The sequence below is a fragment of the Phaseolus vulgaris genome, chromosome 10, assembly GCF_000499845.2.
Source record: "Phaseolus vulgaris cultivar G19833 chromosome 10, P. vulgaris v2.0, whole genome shotgun sequence".
Taxonomy (NCBI): Eukaryota; Viridiplantae; Streptophyta; class Magnoliopsida; order Fabales; family Fabaceae; genus Phaseolus; species Phaseolus vulgaris.
This window is the reverse complement of record NC_023750.2, coordinates 1,385,803-1,413,793: the sequence shown is the minus strand read 5'-3', so window position 1 is coordinate 1,413,793 and position 27,991 is coordinate 1,385,803. Positions and strand designations below refer to the sequence as shown.

At 31.3% G+C, this 27,991-nt stretch overlaps 2 protein-coding genes across 2 annotated transcripts; one reads left to right on the top strand and one right to left on the bottom strand.

Annotated features, from left to right (window-relative positions):
* Positions 1 to 1,774: 1,774 nt before the first annotated feature.
* Positions 1,775 to 5,233, bottom strand: LOC137819696 (transcription factor AS1-like). Its single transcript, XM_068623614.1, has 3 exons — positions 4,884 to 5,233; positions 2,065 to 3,195; positions 1,775 to 2,005 (listed from the first exon to the last, which is right to left on the bottom strand). Exon 2 carries the CDS (start codon positions 3,140 to 3,142, stop codon positions 2,084 to 2,086), a length of 1,059 nt encoding a protein of 352 aa, XP_068479715.1. The 5' UTR covers positions 3,143 to 3,195; positions 4,884 to 5,233; the 3' UTR covers positions 1,775 to 2,005; positions 2,065 to 2,083.
* A 10,127-nt stretch (positions 5,234 to 15,360) lies between these two features.
* LOC137819695 (RHOMBOID-like protein 1) lies at positions 15,361 to 24,137 on the top strand. The gene is made up of 6 exons (XM_068623613.1): positions 15,361 to 15,896; positions 17,099 to 17,262; positions 17,536 to 17,699; positions 17,801 to 18,060; positions 23,025 to 23,151; positions 23,743 to 24,137. Exons 1-6 carry the CDS (start codon positions 15,583 to 15,585, stop codon positions 23,863 to 23,865), a joined length of 1,152 nt encoding a protein of 383 aa, XP_068479714.1. The 5' UTR covers positions 15,361 to 15,582; the 3' UTR covers positions 23,866 to 24,137.
* Positions 24,138 to 27,991: the final 3,854 nt, after the last annotated feature.

Below are 27,991 nucleotides of genomic sequence, written 5' to 3'. Positions count from 1 at the left end.
TTTTAAGAAACTGTAAATTAGTGTTTCTTATTTAATAGAATTTTGATACATTGACAAAAAAAAATTAGATTACTTCATAATATAACTGCTAAAATCTTTTACTGAAATATAAATTATATAAGAAAATAAAGAAAATTTAAAAAAATTATAAATTGGTGTATTTATTAATTATCAAATTAACATTTTTTTAAAATATTTTATCATCTTTAACACTATCTAGCCAACAAAGTATTGGAATGATAGTAGATTCAATCTTCTTACATCAAGTTTTCGAAGAAATAGTTGCCAAACAAAACTATAATGTAATGAATATTTATATTTATACTGATAATACGGAAATATAAATCATAGAATATATTTTAATTAATTAAAATTTATTTTCACTAAATTTTTCATTTTTATATTAAATTTTAATGGACATAATTTAAGGAAAAAATATTTTTATTTGAATCAATAAAAGGAAATTATATGAACTGTGTTTTCATCCTTTAATATTTTTAATTATCGAATTGGAAGAGTGTGTCTAATTTTGTACAAATAAAGGCGTTCTTTTTTCTATTTTATAAACTTGGATGCAATTTCATATATATTATTTTTTAATCATTATTAGAATTTTAAGTTATCATAAAATATAAATACATATACTAGGACGTTAAACTTAAATTTTATTAATGATGTTTTTGGATTAATGAGGAGATTTGAAAAATTGAATTTGGAATGATTTTTAGAGAAAAGTAAGATTGTTTGGATTGGGATATATTAGACTAGATTTCTATAGAAAGTTTTATTTAAGTTTGAGTGATGAGATGATTGTGTAGAAATTTTTAATTTTAAAAAAAATATAAAATATAAATTTACAAATTTATTATTGATTTTAAAAATATTTGAATAATAATAATTTAATTAATTAATTTATATATTTTTATAATTAATATTATTATATAAATAATTATATTTATTTTTATTAATAATATTATTAAATTGATACAAATAAAATTAAGGATAATTTTAATTTTTTAATGATATTATGTAAATTTTTAATAATTATAAAATATATTTAATTGTATTTCCTTACAATTCTTTGCATATTTGCAAAAGAAAAAAACATGAACTCAATTTCTAAATTTTAATAATATTTTATTTCTTGATTTTCTCACTTTCTTTGCTTTTCTTTGCAAAAAAATCACTCCCAGAAACCAGAAACAAATAATGCATAAGTGATATATCTATGCATGTGTGTCTTGTACGTGTTTGAATCAGAGAGAGGGAACAAAATGAAAAAAAAAAGAGAAAGAGTGAAAAGTGTAATTGTTTATATTGAAGTTGTTTTTAAAATAAAACAAATGAAAAGAATATAAAGATTGTAGTTGATTTAACTTATGTAATATAATAATTTTTTGTAAACAAATAAAATTCTTAAAACAATTTGATATAAATAATAATTTTTAATATATATGGGAGGAAACTTGTTTTTGAAAATGTTTTACACTAATTCAACCCAATGGTAGTGTTTAGTCTCTACTTATTCAAGTCAAACTTCCCCAATAGCATTTCTAAAACAATAAAAGAAAAAGAAAAACTTACCAGACTTTAAAAAAAGAACTTGGTAAACTAATTTTATCTAATGGAATAACTCATTTCATTTTTATTTTATTTTCTTCTCTTTCTAGAAGTGTTTCTAGGAAAGCTTCAAACATGTCTAAAGATTAGATACATTTACATAGAATCATTCAGCAAATGCCACTCCAAGAAAAGAATTTGGAGGCAAGTATGGTGAGGAAAAAAACTAAGTTCACATACTTGGAAGTGATGATACTATAATTGAAGTGCTCACAGAAATTACTCAAGTGGTACAAACTGATAGCACACATCTACAACACAAATATACCAAGATCACAACAAGCACAAAATGCAAACAATTGAAGTCATAAGAACACCTATATCCATTTTACCACAAAACTATCTTCATCTTGTGAACTGCATATAATTGAAGTCACAAGAGAACCTTTTTTCAAAAGCTATCTTAATCTTGTGAACTGCATATAATTGAAGTCACAAGAGAACCTTGTTCCAAAAGATATCTTCATCTTGCATTTGGCTCAAGCAGCCCTCCTCTGCATCCAATCTGCTCTAGCAACCTAGTAAGCTGCAAATGCTTTGCAGTCCATTGTTCTGCTAACTTTTGTTCCTTGTTTTCAGCATCTCTCTTCAATGCAGCTAACTCTTCTCTGTATTCTGCTTCGATTCTGCACAACGCAGCTCTCTCCTCTTCCTGAAGAGCCTTCATCTTTGCTTCAAACTCTTCCATTTTCTCCCTTCTTCGGCTTGCCTTCTCTGACTCCAACTGCAACTCCACCCGGCTTAACCGCCACCCTGCCTCCTTCTTGTGAGCACCCAAAGCTCGTTGTCCCTCTTCCAACTCTTTGCAGTGCTCCACCATCTGAGATATCAGCATGTTTTCACTGAAAGCTGGTATATTCCCCAAAACAAAAGGAACATTGTCTGGTCCCCTATCAGGTTGCAACCATGAGAATGGAGGTGCAGCAACTGTTGAGGAAGAAAGACTTAGTGTCACAGAAAGGGAACTTGGGCCAGCAGCAGCAGCAGCACTACTAGAATTGGAAAGCCAAGAAGGAAGCAAGGCTGATGCAGGTGCTGGTGTGTCAGTACGCAGAAATGTCCCATTAGAAGCAGCCATAACAAATGATGGTGAAGGATGTTGTTCCTTTACTAGTTTTTCAGCAAAACTCTCAAGAATGTGCTCGTACTTGCTGTTGTTAATAGGGTCAGGGATTCTATTGAGCTCCTTATTCTCTCTTTGTTGCTTCTCCTTAAACACTTCCCACCACTTCCCTAACCTCTTGGCAGTTCTACCTGGAACTTCTGCAGCAATTTTCTTCCACTTGTTGCCGTGTTTCGCTTGAAGCCGGATTACAAGGCGCTGCTCTTCCTCCGTTAGAGACCCCTTCTTGATGCCAGGCTTCAGGTAGTTCTTCCACCTTTCTAAGCATGACTTTGCATCCCTGTTCAGAGTTGTGTTCATGCGCTGAGACACGAGATTCCATTCCCTAGGACCATACTGTTTGACATAAGAACGTAATAAAGCATCCTCTTCAGCTCTCCAACGTTGCCTCTCCTTCATTTCCAAGTGCAAATCCCACAGCCCATGTCTCAAATCTTGAACTCATCGTGTCACTGGAACAATTGTGACACTCATAACATCAATTCACAAGAGCATGGTGAGAAATAAAGAAATATCAAACAGAAAACGATTTCATAAAATCTTCAAGCATGAGTCAACAACTAAATCAGAAGATCACTAGTTGTTGGATGATTCCTGTAAAAATAGCTATGCATTTGGATCAACTTAAAGCTTGGAGATAGCAAAAAACAGCTATGTAACAAAAGCCAAGTAGGGATCAGGAATAAAAAGAGACTTACAACAGAACCAGATTATCTCAAGAAGCAATAAGAATAATTCTTCAAGATGAAACTCAATACATATACAACACAAATTTCATAGGAAGACAAAATCTACCAACAGAAACTGACTCACAACAGCATTAAATTATCTCAAGCAGCAATAAAATAACACTTCAAGATGTAACTCACATTTTTTTATCCATTACAAATTTAATAGGAAGGCAAAAATCTACCAGATAGAGGCATAATATTATTTTCTCACAAAGGTAATCTATTGCAATAGCATTGCAGTGATGCAATACACCATAACATATTAAAATCAGAGTCCATATGACAATGGCAAACATCTGACAGAATTGTTTTGTTTACAAAACATGCTTGAAGGATAAAGCAATAACTGTGAAGTGAAGTATCAAAAATAAAATCAACCAACCAGCACGAAAAATATTTAGCAAGAAAGAAGAAACATGGAAAGAACACATAAACCTCGAGGATGAATAACTTCAATGCAGTTAGCTAAGTACCTAAGACGAAACCACAATCGCCATGCGAGTGTTATAATATTTTACTAGTACAAATCAAATAGTCCAAAATAGATTGACGAATGTAATTATGTATTAATGTATCATACTTATTTTTTTGCTCAGAAGTTAGTATATTAGTTTCAACTGGACAAGAACAAGAAGACGACCAAACGGAGTTGGCTACATGGATCAATTTCTAGCCTTTGTTATTAAGCAAACAACAATGTGTAACACAACACCTTCCAATAACAACCAGAAGTTTAAGTGACGGAATTTTGAAAATTACGAGTCTCCATTGAAATATCATTTTGAATTAGTTCATATATTCCTCAAGCAACATGATAATGAACCATGAACTAATAATTGAAATCAAAGAGAAAATCCAAGTGATTAGATGAATAATCATAACATCAGCCGTGAGAAGTGCAAGGACCAATTTTAGTCAAATTAACCTCAAAAAATCACAGATGAAAAAAAATACATTCAGTGAGAGTAAACAGAGCAAAAAGCACACCAACACCCCCCCAGAACAATTGTATTGCACGAGGACACACAGAGATAATGGATGACAATAACTATAATAATCAACAGAAAAACAAAAACAAAAAAGTGAGCAAAAAAGTATCAGCTCCGAAATCAAGAATTCCAGAAAACAATGAGAGAACAGACAACCAAAATCCCTTTTTTGAAATGAATTATATAAAAAAAATATACCCAGCTGTCGCAATTTTTTATCCATCAAAATCACATCACCAAGCAACTTAAATCAAGCGCGTGTTGGATTTAGCTTATTCAAAAGTAAAATAATGACCCTTTTTAAAAATAATGAGAACAGTGAGTTCATTGAAAAGTGGGCAGCAAAGGAAGGACAAACAAACATTGGAGATAGTAATAAAAAACGAGTCTTTTTGAGAGAATGAAGAAACTGGAGCATACCCAGATGGGGAAAAGCGAAGGAGAAGAAATGGGGAAAGTGAAAGTTGGAAGGGGGAGTAGTCAGCAGCATGTTGTGGGGAATGAAACGGCGGCGTTGAGAGAGAGGGGAAGAAGGAGGGTCAAAAGGGATGGCATGTTGAGGAAGATGATGATGATGATGATAGGATGAGTGTGAGAGAAAGGGAGAGTGGGGTGGTGGGGAGAAGACAGAGCACTGAAATGGAGCAGAGAGAAGAGAGAGAAAGTGAGAATAGACAAGACAGGGAAGAGAGAGAAAATGGGGACAGGTGTGTACGTCGGTTTCAGCGCTTAATATGCGAGAAAGATGGCACGCGAATGATAAGGGAGGGAAGGAGCGAGGGAAACGAAACCACCACTAATATACATGTATTCATCAATCTATACACTAATAAATATATATAATAAAAAGTAAATTTATAATTAAATAATATAAAAAATATTAAAATAATAATATTAAAAGTTTGTAATGTGATTGTATGTTATTTATTTTAAGAAATTATGAGAAAAACAATAATTTTACTAGATTATGAATTCGACTTAGTAGAAAATGGAGACAAGAAAAAAAATTTATTTTGGAGAATGAGATTATCCTTTGTTGTTGAGTACCAAAAGAGAGAAAGAGAAAGGATGGAGAAATGGAAAAGGAAAAAAGTGTGAAAAGGGAGACATTGAATTAGGAAGATACTAGACAAAAGTTTAGAAAGAACTAGTTTTATGTGTGAATTATCTAGTGGATTAACTTTAAATCAAATATAATAAATATTTAGTTTTTATTGTAACATAATAAATAGCTTAAATATATAAATATAAATATAAATAATGATTAAATACTTACAATTATATTATAAAAATGAATAATAAAAATAAATGTTAAAGTAATTAACAATATAAAATAAATTTAGTATTTTATTAATATATGTTTTATATTAAAAAAATAAAGGCATAATTATCTTTTTTTTCAATATCTTATGACTTTACTCAATTTAGTCTCTATATTTTTTTTTAAAAAAAATTAAAGTTATTTAAAATGAGTTAATTTGATTGTTTCTATTAAATTGGCTTGAACGACGTCATTAGATCATCATCTGACACGTAAAGTGACATAGTGAGTCAGAAAATGAAAATCCTAACTTTTTCTCTTTTTAATGGCGTCGAATAAAGTCACTTTCAATGAATATTCGTCGCAATGATGTGATGATGACAACCTTCAAATTCCATTCCAAAGTCACCAAACTCTCTAATTTCAAGCATCAAAGATACTCTTGAATGACGTTGCAGAGTCTCCGTGAAGACCTTCCCAATTTCACTATGATGACAATAGATTTAACTTTTAGGTTTCTATTCTGTTTCACGTGGTAGATTTTGGTTTCAACTCTAGTGGTTTCCAAAAATATGGTAAGTTACATAAATTTAATGTTTTGGTCGTTGAAAAGTGAAATAAGAGAGATAAGAGGGAATAGTACCTTTGACACTTGAAATTGGAGAGTTGGGTGACTTTGAAATGGAGTTTGATGGTCGATATCATCTTATTCTTGCAGCAAATGTTCATATAAAGAAGAGAGAGAAAGTTAGAATTTTTGTTTTCTACCTCACTGTGTAACTTTGCGTGCTAGGTAACGATCGAGTTAACGTCATTGAAGTCAATTTAACAAAAATGACCAAATTGACTCATTTAAAATAACTTTTAAGACAACTTTTATCTTTTTTTTCTCAACTATTTGTTGAAGTTAATGAGTGTAAGCGGTTGAATTCCACATTTCTAACATGTTATATGATTATTTTGTTGTTTTATCATGAATATGAATTTTTGTGACCTGTGTGGGAAGTCCTTTTAAATAAATGTCCAATATTTTTATTATCATCATGTAATGCCTTTACATTTTGTAAATTGCTTCATTTCAAATATTCATATTGAAAATAGGAAATATGTAAAGAGAGATGTTTTCATAATATTTAGTTTTGCAATGATGACTTTGTCTTCAACAAATAAAAGATAGGAAAGTGTTAAGGAAAGGAAAGGAAAAACTCTAACCACTGTTGGGGGAGTCCTCGTATGAATCTACTAGGCATCAAAGAGGTGTTAAATTAAACATATTTTTTCAGCAAGTGTGATCAAATGATTGAACATGTGAAGGATTTTTACATCATGATAGTTCTATCGTCAAAGTTAATGCATTTTCTATATTTTGCACAATTAGGTATATACTTTGACCATCACTTAAAATTTCAAAGTTTGGAACAATTTGTCTTTATCATAACTCTCTGACTATGAAGATCTTATTAGAGTATTTTATTCAAACTTTAAAGTCATAGAAGTTAGTCATCTCTACAATGAGGATAACAAGAGAAAGATTAAAATGAAACTGACATATTGGTTGGCTATGACGAATATCAAGTATAAAGTTAAAACAAAACTATCATTTTAAACATCCCTGAGGAGCTGTAGTAAGACCATGATATGACATTGAGTTTCATGGCCAGACCATAGATGCAAGGTTAAAGTGTCATAAATGCAAGTAGTTTAAATATTAATGACGAACTTTTGCATTACATGTTCATGCGTATTTTGAGACCATAAACTACTAATTTTGCATTTATGTTATGGGCCATAAAAATAACATTTTGATTAATTTTTCTTATCACATCATGGAACACATGATGAAATTCAAGGACAACGAGATGTCACTTCCATACACCATTCTTATTAGATGTATCATTGCTCAATATGTTGTGGACTTATTTATAAATGCATCTGCCCACTTAGTCTAGTCACACTTTTTAATGAAAATAATTTGAAGAAATTGAATGTGGTTAATGTCAATGGTGTCTGACAACATGGTAGATTCAACCAAGATGATAAACAAAATCCTGACAATCAAATGCACCAATACCTAAGGACCATGTTCATGAGATTAAACTAGAACTCCGAGTCTACTCTAATGCTAATATGCTTTCACAAATTTGGGATGATATTTAAGGGTTGTAGGAATGATTAAACATTTTGAAGATCAATGTCAACTCAACTTTTGAGAGAGTGCATAAAACAATAGATGATATGCACGAAGATTGATGACTTCCAAAACTCTCTCCAATAAAAGAACTCATGTTACTTTAGTTCTTCTTTTTTTCAATTATTGTAATTTAACTGTATTTTTTATATTATTTGGTGTATTGTTCTATATTTAATTTTAATTATATGCTCAAATAGGACACCAATGTATGTATATTATTTAAAGTTTTAGGTAATCTAAAATTTTGTTTTAATCTTTTATAATTATTTTTATTCAAAATTTATTTAATTTTTAATTTCCTTTTTTGAAAATCTATTTTCTACATTTTTACATGTACATGAGGCAATGTTAGATAATTCGCAGTTATTTTTCAATAGAATTCCTAAATTGTAGCAAGAATGATATTTGTAATGAGAATACTGTTTTAACCAAACGTAGATAGTAAGTACAAATAATTTACCATTATTCATTCTAAAAAAAATTAAACACAAGATAAAATAATAATCTTACAAATTTATCAATTAAAAACTTATTTTTTTTTATCTATTATATCAATCAAATCACTCACTTTGAGGGTATAGAGTAAAAAAGGAAAAAAAAAAAACAAAGAAGAGAGAATATAAGTGTATTGTTTGGAATGAAGATAAGTTAGTGGTAAAATAAATTTAGGTGTATATTAATATATTTGGGTAATAACTTAACAAAATATTTTTAGAAATTAATTTAATGTAAAAAATAAATTTTGAAAATGTAAATTAAAGTTAAACTAAAATAAAATATAAATAAAAAATAATTTAAAAAAAAAAGAGTATACAAAGCAGTTATAAATAACAACAAAAGAAGATTTACAAAGCTACTTCAATACCAACACTTGTTCTCAATCATTTACCTATTGCTTTTTTTAATCAAGTTTCGATCTCACTAAATATATCATTTACTATTAAATTATCATATTTATTCTACACCACATATGCACTCAACTTTTATTGTATTCTCACATCATTTTGAACAATATTATTATTTTGGTATTTTTTTTTATTCCCTGTGGATACAACAACCCCCTTAATTGTATTACGGTTGAATAAGTCTATTTGTTGATAATATATTTAAATAAATCATCCCACCAATGGTTTTTATAACTATATGTGTATTGTGAAAACACAACAATGCTTATCCGATAAAAAAAAGACTCCAACATGTTGTATCATCTATTAGATGAAATACTTACATCTTATATTATCGGTTGCAAAGAAAAGGATGTTTTACAGACAAAGTTTGATATTTTATACTTTGTTGTTTAATAATACTTAATACAAAATTTGACTATTGAATTTTTCTTAACATAGATTAAGTACATAAAGCCTCTCTAAATTATACAATTGTAAGTTGTTGATTTACAAGGTTCATACTTATAAGAGTGAATATGAAATCTAAGTTTTCCATACTACATAACTTTATAAAGATGAAGAATATACAAATTATATCACTTTCTATCTAAGTTGTATAGAAGATGCATTACAAATAAGCACCTAGAAGGTAGAAGTTAATGGAGACTTGTTATGTGTATGTATATTTAACAAACTTCATTTACGTTAATGGTGGGAGTGATAAATATCTATTTTAAAATTAAGAATAAATGAGTATCATTCATTATAACATTAAAAAAATACAAGTGTAATTTTTTCTAGATAAAAATTTTATTTTTAAAATTAACTTTTATTTTATGTATTTATTTTTATTCAAACAACATTTCTTCATTTTCCTTTGACCAAATAACTTTATTTTTTTTACTTATTTCTCTTCCTTTTGTTTCCTTTTTCTTTTTCTTTGTATTTGTCTTTTTTATGTCTGTTACCACAGGATGCTTACATATGGCAAGAGAATACTCTGGGAAGAAGAAACTTATCAGAGGTGTTAAAAGAATAAAAATGAATGATGTACCTTATCATGTCATCACATATATTTCAAAACCCTAGTGGCTTCATCATAAAAAACAAAAAATAAAAAGAGTTGAATCTTTCTAAATTTGATGCTTGATGGCTCTAAAAATATGATTAAAAACATAAGATTCACTTAAAAAATATTAAAAGTGATTTTTTTTATTACAATACTTATAATCCATGCAAACTCGAAGGGTCAAAAGAGTGAATCAAATCTAAACATGTTTCGTGATCCAAAAGAAAATTTTGCCATAACCTTATTTGTTGGCTATTGATGGTCAAGTTATAAAAAAAAAATAGAATAAAAAATTCATTTCGAAATAATACTAACATAAATGTTTTAAGAAACTAATGATTACTATAATGATAATATAAAACAATTCTTCTTAGTATAACTTGTAAATAATTGTTATAAAAATTAATGATTTTACTATAAACTAGGATTAAATGACTGTAAAATTCATTTTTATAACTACCTTTTTTTTCTTATTTTAATTCTTAAAAGAGTATTTTTCTAGATTATAGCTTAATCAAATATTATTATGATATGCGCAAATTAATTGTTATAATAGTTACTTAAAAAAATTATATATTTCAATGAATTGGTAAAAGTTTATATTCTAGGAAAGAGAAATAGATGAAAAAAAGTGAAGATTCTTATGTTTGAACGTCATCAATCGGTGGGATGGAAGCAAATTCAGTTCATTTACTATTCCTTACTCCTTTAAAATAACATGTTAGTCGAGAAGGTACGTTGATTTGTTGATCATTTTGATTTTTTATTTATTTTACAAAGTTAAAATATTAAAATAAAAAGATAAAAAATTAAAATGTTATAATTAGTGTATTATGATATTTGAATAATGCAAATATATAATAAAATTGTAATATAAATTATAAACATTCATAAATTAAATTTCAACTATTTATTGTAATTAAGTAATTTTAACCTTAAAAATAAAAGTCATCTTAGTTCATCCCATACATATTAATTAATACTTTAACAAAATTTATGAATCTAAAAGTCATCTTAGTTCATCCCATACATATTAATTAATATTTTAATAAAATTTATAAGATTCATACTTTAATGTTGGGTGTATGTGTGTCTCTGCATGCATGTTTGTGTGGATGTTTGTGTGGGTGTGAGTGTGAGAGTGTGTATTTGTGATGTTCGAGTGTGTGTTTGTGTGCGTGTGGGTTTGCATGGGTATGTTGGTGTGTATGTGTGTATAAGCATGTGTATGGGTGTGCATGGATGTGCGGGTGTGTACATGCGTGTGTGAGAGTGTGTATGTGTGCATGCATGTGCATGCGTATGTATGTACGCATGTGTAAGTGTAAGTACTTAGCAAGTTATAATCGAATTTATTAATATATACATATGAATATATGAGATGTTTGAATTGTAAATAATATTGTATATATTATCTCAAAATATATAAGAGGTGGTAGTACATAAGTTCTCCAAGCTTAAAATCCATAAATGAGGTGTGAATGGACCAATTCGTTTGATGAACAAGTTTTTAGTGTTTGTCGAGTATCGATGTGAGTGATTAGTTCTAAGGTTGTCTTTTCACATCCATCTTTTGGGGTCGATGCTTGTGACCTTTCATGGGGTCGAGCTTATTATTTGACTTTTGTAGTCATCATGACTTGTTTTCATACAATGTGATTGTCAATGTGTATTAATGAGGGGTGTTCAACATTAGTGATGGATTTTTACTTCTTCAAGATGTTAAGTCGCTTTGGTGATTGGCGTTTCATTTTCGTGCCACGTTGTTCTAGGACGCGATGCTTGGCAATCCCTTCGTTTCTCCCTCAAAAGTGTAGTGTTTTAAACTTCCCACCTTCCATAGTCACAATTTAAAATCCTTCATTCTTTTTTGTGTGTCCATTAGAATATTCGTGTGAGCATTTTCTTATATTTTGTGTTTCCATTTCGCCTTTCATCTTCTCCTTCTAGGTACACCAATGACTTCCTCTTCTTCACTTTTTGACTCCTCTAATCAAAACTGCCCGTTGGTAAGTAGGGAGGTTGTTGCCATTGGAGAAGAATCATCCTCGAGTCGTGTTTTATGAAGGGGATATAGTGAAAATTTCTTCTCCACCCCCCCACTGTTGCTACTACAGTGGTTTTCACTGCAAAGGTGGCTAACAAGGCCATTGTTGCCTCTAAGGGAAAATGTAAGGCTCCCTCTCAATAAGTGTTGCATATGGCATATCCAAGCGTAGCCAAGAGGAAAAGGAAAGATTAATTTCCTCCGATTGTCGACCCTTGGCACTTGGGGAAGTTGCAACCTATCCTTCCTAGTATATAAATAGGGAATTTGTTGAGGAGTTTGTCTCCTCCTTTAACATGTGTTCTGAAGCTTAGGTTGAGTTCATTTCGATAGAGATGTGAAATAACTCTAATAGGATCTTCGTGAAATCATCACAAAATAACTTAGACTTTACCTTTGTATAAGAGTTTTTTTTTCAAACAATTTGATGTCTTATTCACTTTATCCCCTTTTTAAAGTAGGATGCTACCGACCATGAATATGACCCTAACCAACTTCACCCTAATAGTTGATACTTTTAAAAATCTTTCCAAATATTTTGTCATTACCTCTCAATAACCCCAACTATCAACAAAATTCATGTACTTCTACCTCTACCACTTGAAATATGGGTATAAGGTTGAATTGGTTTAGGGTTTAAGAATTTAAAAAAAATAAGTTTTTCAAGATAAAATTCTCGTTAAAAGACTCTCAGAGAACACTTTTCCTCTATATTGGCAAAAACTTGATAAATTCAAGTCTAGGATCGAATACCTTCTTTCGACCTATGATAAAATAGATATTGAAGTAATACAAAATCTTCCTCATCCAATAAGAAGTAAAATATACAGTCGTAAATATTTTATATAAAAAAGATGCATCGAGCTAATTGAAACATATTAAAAATCGAGAGAAATGCTGAGCTTTGCTCAAAATTTGTCAACAATGAACATCCAAAATTTTATGATTTATCATATATTTTCTACTTCGTTTTTGGATGTGCATTTTTAACACAAGATGACTAACACATAGAAGTTCTCATATCTAAAATTTCATGTAATTTGGATGTGTATTTATTTCACAATAATTTTTCCAATCCAGAACAAATTCACTGAATCCTGTCACGAAGAAAAAACCTAAAGAATCCAATGAAATGAAACAAAACTCCAAGACATAATGGAATTAATGGATTATGAGGATCACTATTGGTCTATTAGCAAGTCAAGAACTCGAAGACTCAAAATGAAAAGACACCAAAGGTTTAACACGCAAAAATTGACTAAAACATCTTATCAAACAATTTGTAAACTAAGCACAACTCATGAATTGATAACAATTATGGATTCAAAAGACTTTGAACATGACATACAATGTGTAAAAATAAGGGTTAATTCTATGGAATTTTTAAGACATGTAAGACGAAACATGAATTCTAGACAAGGATTAAAAAATTAAAGCTAAGTATTCAAGACAACAATTTAATTGAAATTTAAAATGAGATAGATCAGTATATTCAAAAGAGAAATCCTAAATAATATTGATTCAAGAAAAAGAATTAAACAATTGAATCAACAACACAGAAAAGCATGCCACGAATTTCATGACCCAATGATGGGGACCATCCACAAAACCCAACACTTCCTACCGATCTAGAAAAAGAACTCAAACATAATTCTTTGTCTGGAGCTAACCTGAGCTAACTCAGACATTGAAATTCAATTTGTTTCCTTAGAAACCTTTTGTAAGGAGTTAAATGAAGAGAATATTCGATTTGAAGTTGAACCACACTTAGTTAAAAACTCCTTTAGAAATAAACCTGGTGCATACTTGTTTGTAATAAAAGACAAAGATCAAAAGTTTAGGCAACTTCTTCAGGTAGAAGAATTTAAACCTCAAAAATCAAAATAAACTACGCCTCGGGTCTATCAGGTAAGGGGTACATTGACCTTGAAACAAAGGTATTTTCTTCCATTTTCTTATTATTTTTGTTGTACATCTTTCTTTCATTATACTTGTTGATTATTGTCACATGGTAATTCTTAACCCTAACAAAGATCATAAATTTTTCCTATATTTCTCTGACACTCCAACATGTTAGAGAGAATGACATTAAACTAAAAACATACACTCCTCAAGGAAACCTTAATCTTAAAAAAAATATAAAACAGATGACCATATTAACTCGACAAAGAAAACATTTTGCATGTTTTTATCACCTAATTGAGGTCATTCTTCTTCGTATTCTTTTTCTTTTTCTTCTACATTGTTTTCTCCATTCCTTGTGGTGTCTCACTTACCTGCCTTAGAAAATAAGAACCACAATAAAGGTATTGTTCTTGCCAAACTTGAGGTCTGGAGCTTGGAGGTGGTCTCCAAGATGATTCCCTTGTAACCACAACTTTTGAATGTCTGGGGATCACAATGAGATGATGGGAACTCATGGTGTAGTATGTATTGCAGAGAATAATACCTCCCCTTTCTTGTTGAGGGTCATCCTCTATTTATAGAGTTTTTTCTCAGAATAATATTACAATAAATTTAAATAATAACAATCATATCTTCTATCTTTATAATAATATCACAACAGATTAAATAATATCTTTAGAATCATATCTTTTATCTTTAGAATAATATCACAACAGATTAAATAATAACAACCATATCTTTTATCTTTAGAATAATATCACAATAAATTAATTATAAAAGAACCAAGTTTTTCGGTAGAAAAATTAAAATTTTATCCATGTTTCAATTCATTCAATTAAGATAAAATATGAATTTTGGTATGAGGTTGTTAGAAGGCTTGATTAAAAATAATTAAAGTTTTGTTTGGTATCTATTTTTCCTCTATATGTATGTAAATGTATCAGAGTATCTTATCAAAATTTTGCTACAAAATATTTTAATGAAGATTACTAATTTGTTAAAGAGTATGCTATTGAAATCTCTTCTTTATATTATTTTTTATTAATAAATTTTAATTATAAGACTTTACTTAAAACTAGACCTACTCACTCTCACTCTTAATATTAACTCATTTAGATGATTAAAATAACACATTCCAATTTGTAGTATATTAAATCCAATTTTGTTTAAAATAAAATAAAATAAAAACTACACCGCAATAATGAGTGCATGAGATATTTTTTTTTGCAAAAAAAATAAAATATAATTTTTTATTTATACGGGTCAGCGGATCAACCCGCTCGTCCTGCTATTGATCCATACAAATTGCGAATTATGCATGACAGACCTAAACAAGTCTAATAGACTAAGTTAATAAATTCATCTTTACATTTTTAGTAGCGGACTATGGACCCATCGAGTAATCGACTCTCAATTGAATCCCTATTCTAAAGAGTCATTTACATGTAAACAAGAGTAAAATCTAAAAAACCTATCCTATCTAAAATAAAAAACTATTTGTTTTTTTCTTTGCTGAAAATCTGAACTTCCTTTCTATAGGACGTTATCCCCGTTTCCCAAAATTCATTGAGAGAGTATAAAACCAGATTTCCATGTTCAACGAAAACAAAAGGTTAGATAAACAAATACAAATAATGTTTCAAAAGTCCACCCGAAGTGGTTGAGCTAAACCTCATTATCCCTTCTTAAAATCCTCACATCACCTTCCTTTGACTCCATCCATTCCACTCCCAAACTCTTACCAGATCAACCCACATTCATGCCCGGAGAACCACGCCCCTTGGAGATCCACCTCAGGGTCAACCCCAAGGGAAGCAACACCAACATGGTGCACCCTGTGGCCGTGCAAACTCTCTCCCCGGTTCAGTACCCCAGAGAGGAAGTGAAGCATTACCGCAAGTGGTTCTCTTGGTTGATACCCCTCTTTGTTGTTGCTAACATAGTTTTGTTTGTGATCACTATGTATGTCAACAACTGCCCCCACAACTCTGTCTCCTGCATTGCCTCCTTCTTGGGTCGCTTCTCCTTCCAGCCCTTCAAGGAAAACCCCCTCTTGGGTCCTTCTTCATTGACGTGAGTCACTTTTTGTATTATTCTTGTCATTCATACGAATTGGGCACAGTTAAATTTTTGAACTACAATTCACACACGGTTCAATCAACTCAACTGCAGCCTTGTATGTTATTGTTGACACCACCTTGGTTTTTTGGTCGTGCAATGAGACTATTTTGCGTTGGTGATACTCTGTCTGGGTTTAACGAGTTTTCGTGAGCATATTTTGGGTAAAAATTTGTTTTTTTTTTCTTTTTACTAAAATGGGTTCTAAAACTAATTGTTTTTAAAGTGTTATTCAGTTATGGGTAATTGTACCAACGTTTGAAATAGTGATCTTTGATATTGCAAAAAGTTTTGGATAAAAAGGGACCGGAATTGTTATGATCCTTGATAATAGGTGGACAAATCTGGCTGCAATTGCGGTTCAATGGAAACCTTGATGTTGTGGTTGTAAATGCTGTTGGGGGAAGTGGGGACTTTCCTTTAAGACATTTAATTGTACTGTTGTTACTGTTATTATTGTATTTGAATATTTCAGTACTTTTTTTCTTTCTTTTAGTTTACTTTGAGATTATGTGTTCAATACAGTTCTAGTTTTAAAGTTATTGTTGAAGTTTCACTGTGATTATTAAGACTGAGAAATGGAGAAAGGTTACTCTCTCTAATACTCTCTTTCGTTTTGAATAATTTTTCATGATAAAAATAAAGTCTTTGAAAGAGTGTTAGAAAAAAATGTTCCTAAGATTCCTCTTTTTTAAAATAACAGAAGAAAATGAAAGAGGGACAAAGCATAGGAGAATGAAGGAGAATTAGGAAAAGAGAGTGAGGAAGTTGAAAAGAAAATGAAATGGAGATAAACATGCCAGTTACTTAATAAAAATTAAGAATAAAAGTGTTGAATAAGAAACAAAAACCAAAATAGAATATCACATTGTAATTGTTATAGATCACAGATTGTAAATTGTGGATGATGCATGTTGTTGGATGACTTAGATACTTTTAAGTAGTATCTTGAGATATCAACAAGTTTTAATTGCTTTGACTATTAAGTGTTTATGATTATGTATTATTTGAATTTAGTATCACATAATGTTGGTGGTGATGATGTTGAAATAGTACTGGGATTTATTTATGAGTGGTTTTCATTAACGGATGAGAAATCTGGATTATGAATTTGACTGTTACTGGCATTGAAGATACGTGATTTGATTATTGTTCAGGTTACAGAAGATGGGGGCTCTTGATGTGAGCAGAGTGGTTCATAGACACCAGGGGTGGCGCCTTATCTCTTGTATGTGGCTGCATGCTGGGGTTTTCCATCTGTTGGCAAATATGTTGGGTATTCTAGTAATTGGAATTCGGCTAGAGCAAGAATTTGGGTTTGGTACGTATGTGTGATGATGTAAAATATTGAAGATTAAGGCTTGTTTCTTTTTTACGTGGTTTGTAGTTATCACCTACTAGAGGACACATAGGATCACATATATATTTTTGGTCCTGCAAATATCTCAGACTTTTGTTTTAGACTTGATTTCTCTAAAAGTTATCTTTTAGACTTTAGTTGCTCAACTAAGATGTATGATTTTCTTGTGTCATGTTATTGTTTGCCTGGTTTAGCTCTAAATTCATAACTGATTCTTCCATGCTTATACAACAGTGCTTATTGGACTGCTGTTTGTCATATCTGGATTTGGGGGCAGTTTGCTTTCTGCTCTTTTCATTCAGTCAAACATTTCTGTGGGTGCTTCTGGTGCACTTTTCGGCTTGCTGGGAGGCATGCTTTCAGAACTGATTACTAACTGGACTATATATGAGAACAAGGTGCATATTAAATTTCTCATTTGGAACTGTTAAGTGTTTCACAAGCAAAGAGCATCTTAAAAGCAACCTACTGAAAATCATGATTTTCTTTTCATGTGAAGCTAGCAGCACTCCTCACCCTTGTGATAATCATTGTTATCAATCTAGCAGTGGGAATTCTCCCACATGTGGACAATTTTGCTCATATTGGAGGCTTTCTTACAGGATTTCTTCTCGGATTTGTGTTTCTGATACGTCCCCAGTTCGGATGGGTTAACCAACGATATGCTCCCCTAAATTATTCTCCTGGACGAGCTAAGCCTAAATTCAAAAAATATCAGTGCTTCTTATGGGTCTTCTCTCTCGTCATTCTTGTTGTTGGGTAAGCATTTTTTTGAAGTGTCAATTTTTCGAGATCATGTTGCTCTTTGTAGTGTATGATGCAAGGAGAGACTCTAACATAATTAACCCTGCTGACATATAACATGAAACCTGGACTTTCCTCAAGTAATTGGGGTAGATGCAGTCTTGGTTTACCGCAGGTAGTAAGAGGTTTGGATTCAGTTTCTAGTATACTAAAAGAAAAATACATGTACCATGAGAAACCAAGTTGTATGCTTTAGGCAGAAGCTAAAAACGGATCAAACCCATCAAAATCTGCTCTTACATATTTACTGTATATTAAAAATCAGTTTCATGATTCTAATTAATTTGACAATTATTTTTAAAATAATTCTTCTTGAGAATATTAGTTAGATAATTGTTCATATATTCATAGTTCATAGCAGATATTAAGTAATACAAACAAAGAAAAATGGCTGGTTTAAAAAGGAAGATTCTTTAAAAAATATGATAGTAGTTATATGAAATTTTAGAACGACTAACTGCAATTTCTACTTGAATCTCTGAGGACTAAAGAGAACTAAATAATGTGATTCCAATCCAAGTGGCACTAATGAATGAATAATCTGAAATTAAGGCTCATAGTATAGACACAGACACTAGATCATAGGTTTTTGGTAACGAAACCAATATTAAAGTTCTGCAGAAAAGATCCTAACAGGAAACAAACATTGATAGATAGTTCTTTTTATGTCGTGCAAAGCTGGTCTATGTAATACTCACTCTATTGTTATTGTTGATTGGAATTTGTACTTATATGTTTTAATAGTGAACAAATGGTAGATAGCAATAAAATATCATATTTATGATTTTTTATCAGTGACTATTCTTCTATTGAATTTTCATGTAAATAGTGGAGTAAACTCTGGCAAATGGTGGTTTAATTCTCTGATGTTCAATAGGGAGTATAGTACAAGAGTAGTATAAATCAATGGAAAGTTTTGGTCCTATTGAAAATACCAGTATATGATATGCTAATTTTGCCCATGAATAAATATATATAAATTTGAGAAGGTTCCCTAAGGTTAACCCATGAAAATAATGTTACAATTTAATGCTTCTTGAAAAATTTATCGTAATGTTTTACTGGCTTGAATGACATTAGAATTTCCCTAACGACCTTTTCAGGAGTGCACTAGGTAGGAATCTCCCAATTCTACTGCTTACAGAACTAGAGTGACATAGAAGATAAAATGTGACCAAATATAATTAGAGATATGTCTTAAATAATAAATATTGAAAAGAAGCTTTGACCTTGCCCTTAAAGTTACAAGCAGATTATAGCATGTAGACAGGATATGTCATCGATGGAACTCTACACTCTAGATTGGATGCAAGCTCTTTTAGTTGTTAATTGCTATAGTAACTTGATTGCTTTGAAACTTAAGTAATTTTAAATACGGTAGGAATTCTCTTTTCTGAACTGAAGTAGAAATAGTGTCAGTTCTGAGTACCATAGTAAATGAACCAGGAAAAAAATGCTAAGGTGTAGTAACTTGTAGTTGTCTCAACATGCATGTTTTTGTTTTAGTGCTTCTGAAAGTCACGCTAGAGCAAGTCTAGCTACTGCGTCTTTATCACTACTAAGAAGATCTAAAAAGCTAGTTCATGTTGGATCAAACCAATGTAACAGTTAGGATTTCTTGAAATATTTTGTTTTGTGTTTCTTCACAAAGCCTAGCTACCCAAGATTGAGGTAGAAATGGATCAATTCTTCATTATTGTAAATATGAGATTCACTTTTGTGAGTGATTGCAATGCCACTTTTGTCTGCATTGTCATTGTAAGGAAAATAGACACAAATTCACTGGACCGTCTACTAGTCACAAATACCGGACGATAACGAAAGAAACCACAAGAATAGACAGAAGGTAAACAAGAAAAGTAAACGAAGAATCACACAGAGGAATTTACATGGTTAGATGAAACAGTCAACGACAGAAAATTCATTAAGAAAGAATCTGAGATTACAACACAAAGCCTCTCTCTAGTGAACTCTCAAATTTAAGTTAAAGATAAACTGTTCATTACAAGGTCCTATTTATACATTTAAAACTGTCTAACTAACTTCCAAAAAAGGATGTGCCAAAGAGTTGCAAAGTCACATGCACAATGATTCAGTTAGGAGTTGGAAACGCCAACTGACGTTGGAAGTCAAATTGATGTAGCAGACGATTTGGCCAGAAGCTCTGGTCAAGACGGTCTTGTACCACTAGATGCTCTAACCCCAAGACGTTCTAGTGCCTCTAGACGGTCTAGGAACCTGAACCTTTGAACATAAATTTTTACTGAATCAAATCTTTATAAATCTCCACTTTGATTCAACACATATTTTGAGTGATAAAACACTCACTACCTCTAAGCCCATTATAGGCTTAATCACCTATCAACTGGATTAGATCCAGGTAATGAAAGAACTTGCTGGCAGACAAAACCTTTTATGATCATATAAGAGGGATTATGATTCGTTGAAACTTTTGCCACCTTACAAATGCTCTGCAATCTCCTTTCTCAAATTGTAGCTTCACGTCAATATGATTCATTCTCTCATGATAAAATTAGTTCTTTGAAAATTGTATAGCACTACTATTGTCACAGTAGACTGTGACAACCTGACCCTGCACCTTCAGCTCCTTGGCTAAGACCCTTAGGCCACAAAGCTTCTTTTCAGCTCAGCATCACTATTATCAACAAGCATACATTAAAAAACTTTTGTCTTGCCGTTTCAGTTTCATTGAAGACAATGTCTTTGCTAATGATACACTTAATATGTTGAGGAGTTCCTGCAACCGTTCGGTGCCTCAAATAATCATCAATAATCGGCAAGAGGTATCTAGTACTAGAGTGTAATGGAGTAGGAGATGGATCCCATAGATCAGCATGAATGTAATCAAGAGTCCCCTTTGTCATCTGCTGACCCATGTTGAAACAAATTTTATAGGCTTTTAACAAGCCTTGTCCAACTCCATGAAGCCCTTCTCGCTTACGTGACCTAACCTTTTGTGTCATAAATCTGTCTTAGAGTAGATGGTCTTCTCATCAATAGAGGTTGACCTAGAGATTACAACACCTTCCAAGGCATATACAAGGCATTCTTCCTCACACCTTTCATGACTACCATGACCTCCTCATCACCTTCAACACCCCCTTTCACCTTTAATACATAGCCCTTCTTTTCAAGTTCACCAAGGGATATTAAATTTCGTTTCAAGCTAGGCACATACCTAACTTCTTCAAGCATCTTCTCAGTTCCATCATGGAGACAAAACTTAATTGTTCCAATGCTAGTTATCTTATAGCCGCTGCTATCACTAAGGAGAATATACCCTCCTTCAAGTTTTGCAAACTGTTGGAACCATAGACGATTAGGTGTCATGTGAAATGAATAGCCAGCATCCATGATCCATTCACAATCATCAACACTAGAGTTGCTTCACCATACGTAGATGGTCCATCATACCCGTCTACCAGAAGGATTTCCAACCTTTTGACTGAGGAAAATATTTTCTTGTGTGACCTTCCTTCTTATAGTGGTAACACCGGTAGACGTTTACTACCTTTCCATCACGAGCTTTGGACTTCAACCTCCATCTAACTCCTCCTCCGTTATCATGGTTAAACAATCTCCTCCCTTGTTACCAGGCCATCTCCAGTATTTGATGCCTCAATGTCAAACTTTTCATTCAACTCTTTCGAGTTCAAGGCAACTTGAACCTCCTCGAGAGAAAGTTTCTCTTATATACAACAAGGTCTCTTTGAAATGATAACACTTGATCTTCATCATCAATTTGGACATCAATAATTTCAAGATCCAAGAATCAATTTATTAAATTCCTGTAGTTGTTAATTGACTACCTTATCAATACTCTTCTTATACGAGTACAATGCCTACTTCAAGTAGTTCACCAGGGACTTCTTCATATACAAGCTTTCCAACTTCTTCCATAGCCCTGCTGTAGTCTTCTCCTTCGAAACTTGCCTTAACACCTTGTCATCAAGACTGAAAACAATTGCACTATGAGCCTTCTCCAATAGCGCAGTCCTGTCCTTCTCAGCCATGGTTCTGTGAAGCTTGGATTCTTCTTCCAAAGCTTCAAGGAGGCCCTGTTGAATCAGAAAAGCATGCATCTTCAATCGTCATAACCCAAAATCATTCAAGGCAGTGAATTTTTCAACCTCATACTTTGTGGAAGTCATGATGATTGAGTTTCCTTCTCTCCATGCTCATCACACCAGTTTGTAAGAAAAATAGACACAAATTCACTGGATCGTTTACTAGTCACAAATGTTAGACGATAACAAAAGAAACCACAGGAACATATAGTAGGTAAATAGGAAAAGTAAATGAAAAATCACAAAAATTTACGTGGTTCAACTGAAACTCAATCTACGTCCACAAACACGAAATTCACTAAGAAAGAATATGAGATTACAACACGAAGTCTATCTCACTCGTGAACTCTCAACTCTAAGTTAAAGATAACTATGCATTATAAGGTCCTATTTATACAGTTAAAGTTCTCTAACTAACTTTCAAAAAGGACGTACCAAATAATTACAAAGTCACGTGCATAGTGATTCAGTTAGGAATTGGAAATGCTAATTGATGCTGCAAGTCAAACTGATGCCACAGACGGTCTGACTAGTAGCTCTGGTAAAGACAAACAGTCTGGTACCACCAAACACTCTGATAGAACAGTTGGGCCTATCCTAACACACTCTGATAGAACAGCTGGGCCTATCCTAACACACTCTAACCCCCAGAGGGTCTAGTGTCTTTAGATGGTCTAGGAATCTTTGATCATAGATTTTTATGGAACCAAATCTTCAGTCATTTTATTTGTTTTCTTGTGGTTTTCCTTTTATTTGTATTCTTGTGTTTTCCTAGTAGTCATATTTCATATAGACCATTTTTTCTGTCCATGTTAACTTTTTGTATGTTAGGCTTGCTGTTGGGCTTGTCGCACTTCTCCGTGGTGTTGATGCAAATGATCACTGTTCCTGGTGCCATTATCTGTCTTGTGTTCCAACTTCAAAATGGAGCTGCCATACAGAACCATCATATTGTGTGGTAAGCATTTTACATGAAAGCCTATTCTCATGAATAATATCAGATCCTGTGAAATTACATATTTTCACCGACAAATGATAGGGTTATTTATCTGTAACATCTTTTTCATGTATTATTGTACTATTCTTGTACAAAATCTCTAAACTATTTAGCGATCTGCAAAGAAAACATCATATTGGTGAGTGAACACATGTTCTCAGATTAAAAATGTTTTTAGTTCACGAACAGGGCATATGTTTGTTATACAAAATTGTATTCTTTTAGTCTCTCATTTATAACAATGTGTTACATGTGGTCCTTGATCTTCAGAGTAAGTTGTTTCATTTTGGTCCCTTGTTTGTTCATGGAAATAGAGACCACATTTGACACTTTTCTATAAACTGGACAAAAAATAGATGATTTATTTTTTAGGAATTAAAAGTGAAAGTACCCATTTGTAGGGCTAAAAACATCATTACTTCAATGTTTTCATGACATGCTACATTTTTATTATCAATGTCCAAAGATGCTTTGTACTCAATGTTAACCGTTTAAAAAGGTTTTTTGTTCTTAATGTCTGATATTAATGGTGTTGAAATACCACTAATGCAGTCAAATCAGCTTGGTAACCAGCTGAACGTAACATGCTCAAGCAATGGTAAATCCAGTACATACTTCATGCAAGATCTAACCAGTTCCAAGATCCAACAACTATGTACTCAACTTTGCAGTTGAGTTTTTACTAAAGTGATGATCATTGGAAGGAGATGTTCATCTGTCCATAGTAGTGTTTCTGGCTCTCATGAACAAACTTCAGTGCTCTTTCATTTATACCTTTTGCATTATTCAGGAGACACAATTAGAAAAGATACATTTTGCTTTTGTAGATTTGTTCATTTTCTAGTGTATATAATATTGATTGATTTTGCATTTTTTTAGTACCTTTGTGTGAGATCAAAGAGACACTTATTGATGATTAATGTATCACCCTAACTTGTGTTTGCTAATATCTTTTCTTGTGATTGCATTAAATTAAGTGAAAATGGTATAAGTAATCATAAAATTTAGTTTAAGAAAAATGTTTGTTAAGATTAGATTGCGTTTATGATAATGTAAACCAACAACTTTTTTTTATGACTAAACATCTTGTTGTATGAGCTAACTTAATATAATTAACACTAATAAATCGCATAGAATTCGTTTAGATAATTTTTCATGAATACCCAAGGAAGATTAAAACTAGTAGAAAAATGAAATAAATTCCTTCATTTGCAAAATTAGTTTATGTATTCCTCTTCAATGCAGTTCATGCACAAATAAAAACATTTGTTTTTTTTGGGAACTTATATTAGCTAAAGTTTGTTTCCTCCTATTTTTTTTAAGAAAACTCGCTAGGTATTACTATGAACCTTTTCACGTCTCCAAAGTTAAACAATTATATGTCATTACATGAAAAACTATATATAAAAAGGAAAACAAGAACAAAAATATGGGAAAACCAAATCAAACTCATGTTGAGAAATATACAAAAGACACTCATAAATAGAATTAAACAAAATGGTAATTGGGAATTAATATCTATTACAAAATAGCTAGTCTATGAGCATAGTGATTATCTTCACGATAAATTTGAGATATCTTAAACTCCATATCATCTCAACATTTAATGCATTTCCTCCATCTACCTCTAAGAGCTTAAGGAGAAAATTGAGGGGAAGACAAAACTTGAAATACTAAGGAGGAATCATATTCTAATCAAACACACCTATAACCATAAGCCTAGGAGATCTCAATAGCTAAAATAACACAATAAGCTTATCATAGAAATTGATTGCCAATATATTCACCTTGACTTTCTTTAAAAATATCACCATAAGCAACATCCCTTATATTGATTTGACTCATGTGTCATTGTTGTTGAATCTTTCATGTGAATCCCTTTCGAAATACTCATTAATGGTATCAGAGCCAATAATTCGTTTTGGTGACTATAAAAATCTTGCTAATGAATGTTTTAGGCACTTATATGATGGTAAAAAGAGAGTAAGTAATAAACCCCCTCGAAAGATCCATCATAGATAATGACAAAACTATATACTATAAGAAAAAAGTATGATAAAAGTTTGTCCTTGTATTTAAAAGATGTGAACTCCTTCATTTAACAAATGTGATTTCTTTGAACAATAGTACAATCCAACAATTAACAAATGTGATTTATTTGGATGTTATACCTTATAAATATGAATTTCTTTTAAAACTTATGCCTCAATTTTTCTTTATGTAATTTGATTGTAAACTAGAGTGCAAATGGTTGAGCAAGAGTAGTGCTCCAACCCACCATGAGGAGTTCATAGATTTGGGAGTGAACCAAATTAACCTCTAGCACGCACAAGTTGACACCCCTAAAATTGTGATTAGGTAGCTGCAAATGCTAACAAAAGAAAACCTACTTGACTTTGATTATGGTGCTTCAGTTCATTTTGAAATGGTAGGGATTTATGCTATATGTAGCTATCGTGGCCAAGGTATAAATGCAAAGGTAACAAACATGGTATCAACAACTTTAACATACATATCTATGGATGCCAAAAGAAACCAAATAAGAAAGTAGAGAAGAAGTGAAAATTTGTGCTTTGAAAACAAAGAGAAAGTGGTCTTGAGGACATCCATCATGGAGAACATATACGAGTGTCACATTATAATCGATATCATTCACTTTTACACTTTCCAATATATGTAGTTCTATGAAAACTATGTATCTCCAATCAAGAATCTTTCTTTGGATTATTAAATAATGGGTTCTATAAAATTTCTTTCATTTTTCATTTAATCAATAATTTATTTATTAAGTTATAATTTTTTATTTATAAAATATAAAACTATAAAAATATAAAAAGTTAACAAAATTGTTTATACCATTATTTTGCAAAATATTTTTTAAATAAAATACAAAATTTAACAAATTATTTCAAATAATAAAAAATAAAATTAATTAATTAATTAAAGGGTTAAATATGTTTTTCATATTGTAGTATAACGTGAAATTGATTTTCGTCCCTAGTTCAAACTTTAAACCGTCTGGGTACTTGTAGTAAAGAAACTATTGGAATGAGTGATTGCCAACTTTTTTTACGTGGCAAATGAATTTCTAGTGTGGGACTTTCATGCTCCAAGCTTCTTCTCCTTCATGTCTTGGCCAAATTTGACAATGCTCTCTAGGGTTTTTGGCTGAATTTTCAAGCCCAAATTGAGGTTTTGGACCGAAAGGAAATCCATGTCTCTACAAAATCTTGGAAAATACAAAGAAGAAAATATACCTATATAATTTGTACAAGACTAAGAAGAAAGAAGAAAATCCTAGTGTTCTAGTCTTCAAATGTAGAGTCTTCTTCCTTGAAGCTTCTATGTCCTTAGATTTAAATGTTGCTCATGGATTGCCACATTTCTTTACTTTTTTCTATTTTCCTCCGGGATCAAAGATCCCTCTGTAGAAAAAATAACAAAATTTAAATAATTTTTTTTATTAAAAGAAAACTAAGAAAGTTGTTTTTAAAAGAAAATGCAATGAAACAATGCCCTTTATTATTTTTGCAAAAGTTTTAAAGGAAAATATGGGTCATTGTTTTAGAAACATTGATTTCTTCACTTTGTTTTTGTCATTGCTTTGTGCCATGTAACAACAAGATAAAATGATGTTTTTGAGATTTTTGGGAAGAAGAGTTAGCATAATGATTTAAGTGTAAAGAAGAGTTCAAAGTATTACAATCTCCCTTAAAATATTATTTCTCAACTATGCTTGTAAGGGGTGTTATAAGAGACACCTATTCCTTTCTGGATTTCTTTAACATCTATTTTTCTTCTTTTTCTTCTCTCTCTTTCTTTCTCTTCTTTGTCTGTTGATAAGAATTTTCACTTTTTCTCTAAACTTCATCTCTCTTCTTATAAACTCCCATTCTCATTCTATAATTATTTTTTATTTTCTTACAACTCTTTCATTTCTTCTCTAAGTTTTTTATTTTTCTCATATGAAAGTGGAACAAAGTTTTTTCTCATGCACGCCTTTAATTCATGCCAATTCAATATCTATATTTTTCTTCTAATTGTAACATCATATTTCCTTTGTTTCAACCAAGACATGACATATTATGGAAAACTTAAAGTAGCTATGGACACTTTTATTTCTTTGTTTGCTTGGTGACATTTAAAAAGTTTCTCAACCTTCATCTCCCAATCTAAATATTCTTTAACATTCTTTTTGTCATAGAACGTGGGAAGGTCTACCTAGGTTCCTTAGTAGTCAACATTGTGATGACTACTAAACACTTCTCCACTTTAGGAATAAGGGTCACCATGATAGTCCCTTCTCCCACTAGATCCCTCTCCATGGTTGCTCCTAGATTTTTCTCGACTCTTCATGAATTGAGAAAACATGTCTTTCAACTCAGTTATCTCTTTTTTTTTGTATTTTGAATTTTTTCCCTCAGATGTTCCCCTTCTTCATCCTTAAGACTCTCATGCACACTAGAATGATGTGTAATATCAATCATTTTTTATGACTAAAATATTTTCATAAGGTTTTCAAAATTTTCACAAAAAGAATTGATAAAGGTTTTCACAAAAGATTTTAAGGGTAGAAGTTTTTGACAAGGATATAAGTTTTAGATTTCAGTAATATTTCATATTAAAATACAAGCACTTATGGATATAAATTGACAAAATAACTATAAAATAACCTCTAATTTATGAATTTATTTATTTTTACATATTTTGTGATTTTAATTTGAAGAAAAACAATTTATTCTCAAACTTGTGTTAATTTCAGGATTTTATGGAAGAATGGAGATGAAATGGCCAAAAGGAG

Coding starts and splice junctions, on each gene's coding strand:
- LOC137819695 (XM_068623613.1), top strand. CDS start 15,583: ATGCCCGGAGAACCACGCCCCTTGGAGATCCACCTCAGGGTCAACCCC. Junction 15,897..17,098: donor TTGGGTCCTTCTTCATTGAC/GTGAGTCACTTT, acceptor ATTATTGTTCAG/GTTACAGAAGATGGGGGCTC. Junction 23,152..23,742: donor CAGAACCATCATATTGTGTG/GTAAGCATTTTA, acceptor CCACTAATGCAG/TCAAATCAGCTTGGTAACCA.
- LOC137819696 (XM_068623614.1), bottom strand. CDS start 3,142: ATGAAGGAGAGGCAACGTTGGAGAGCTGAAGAGGATGCTTTATTACGT.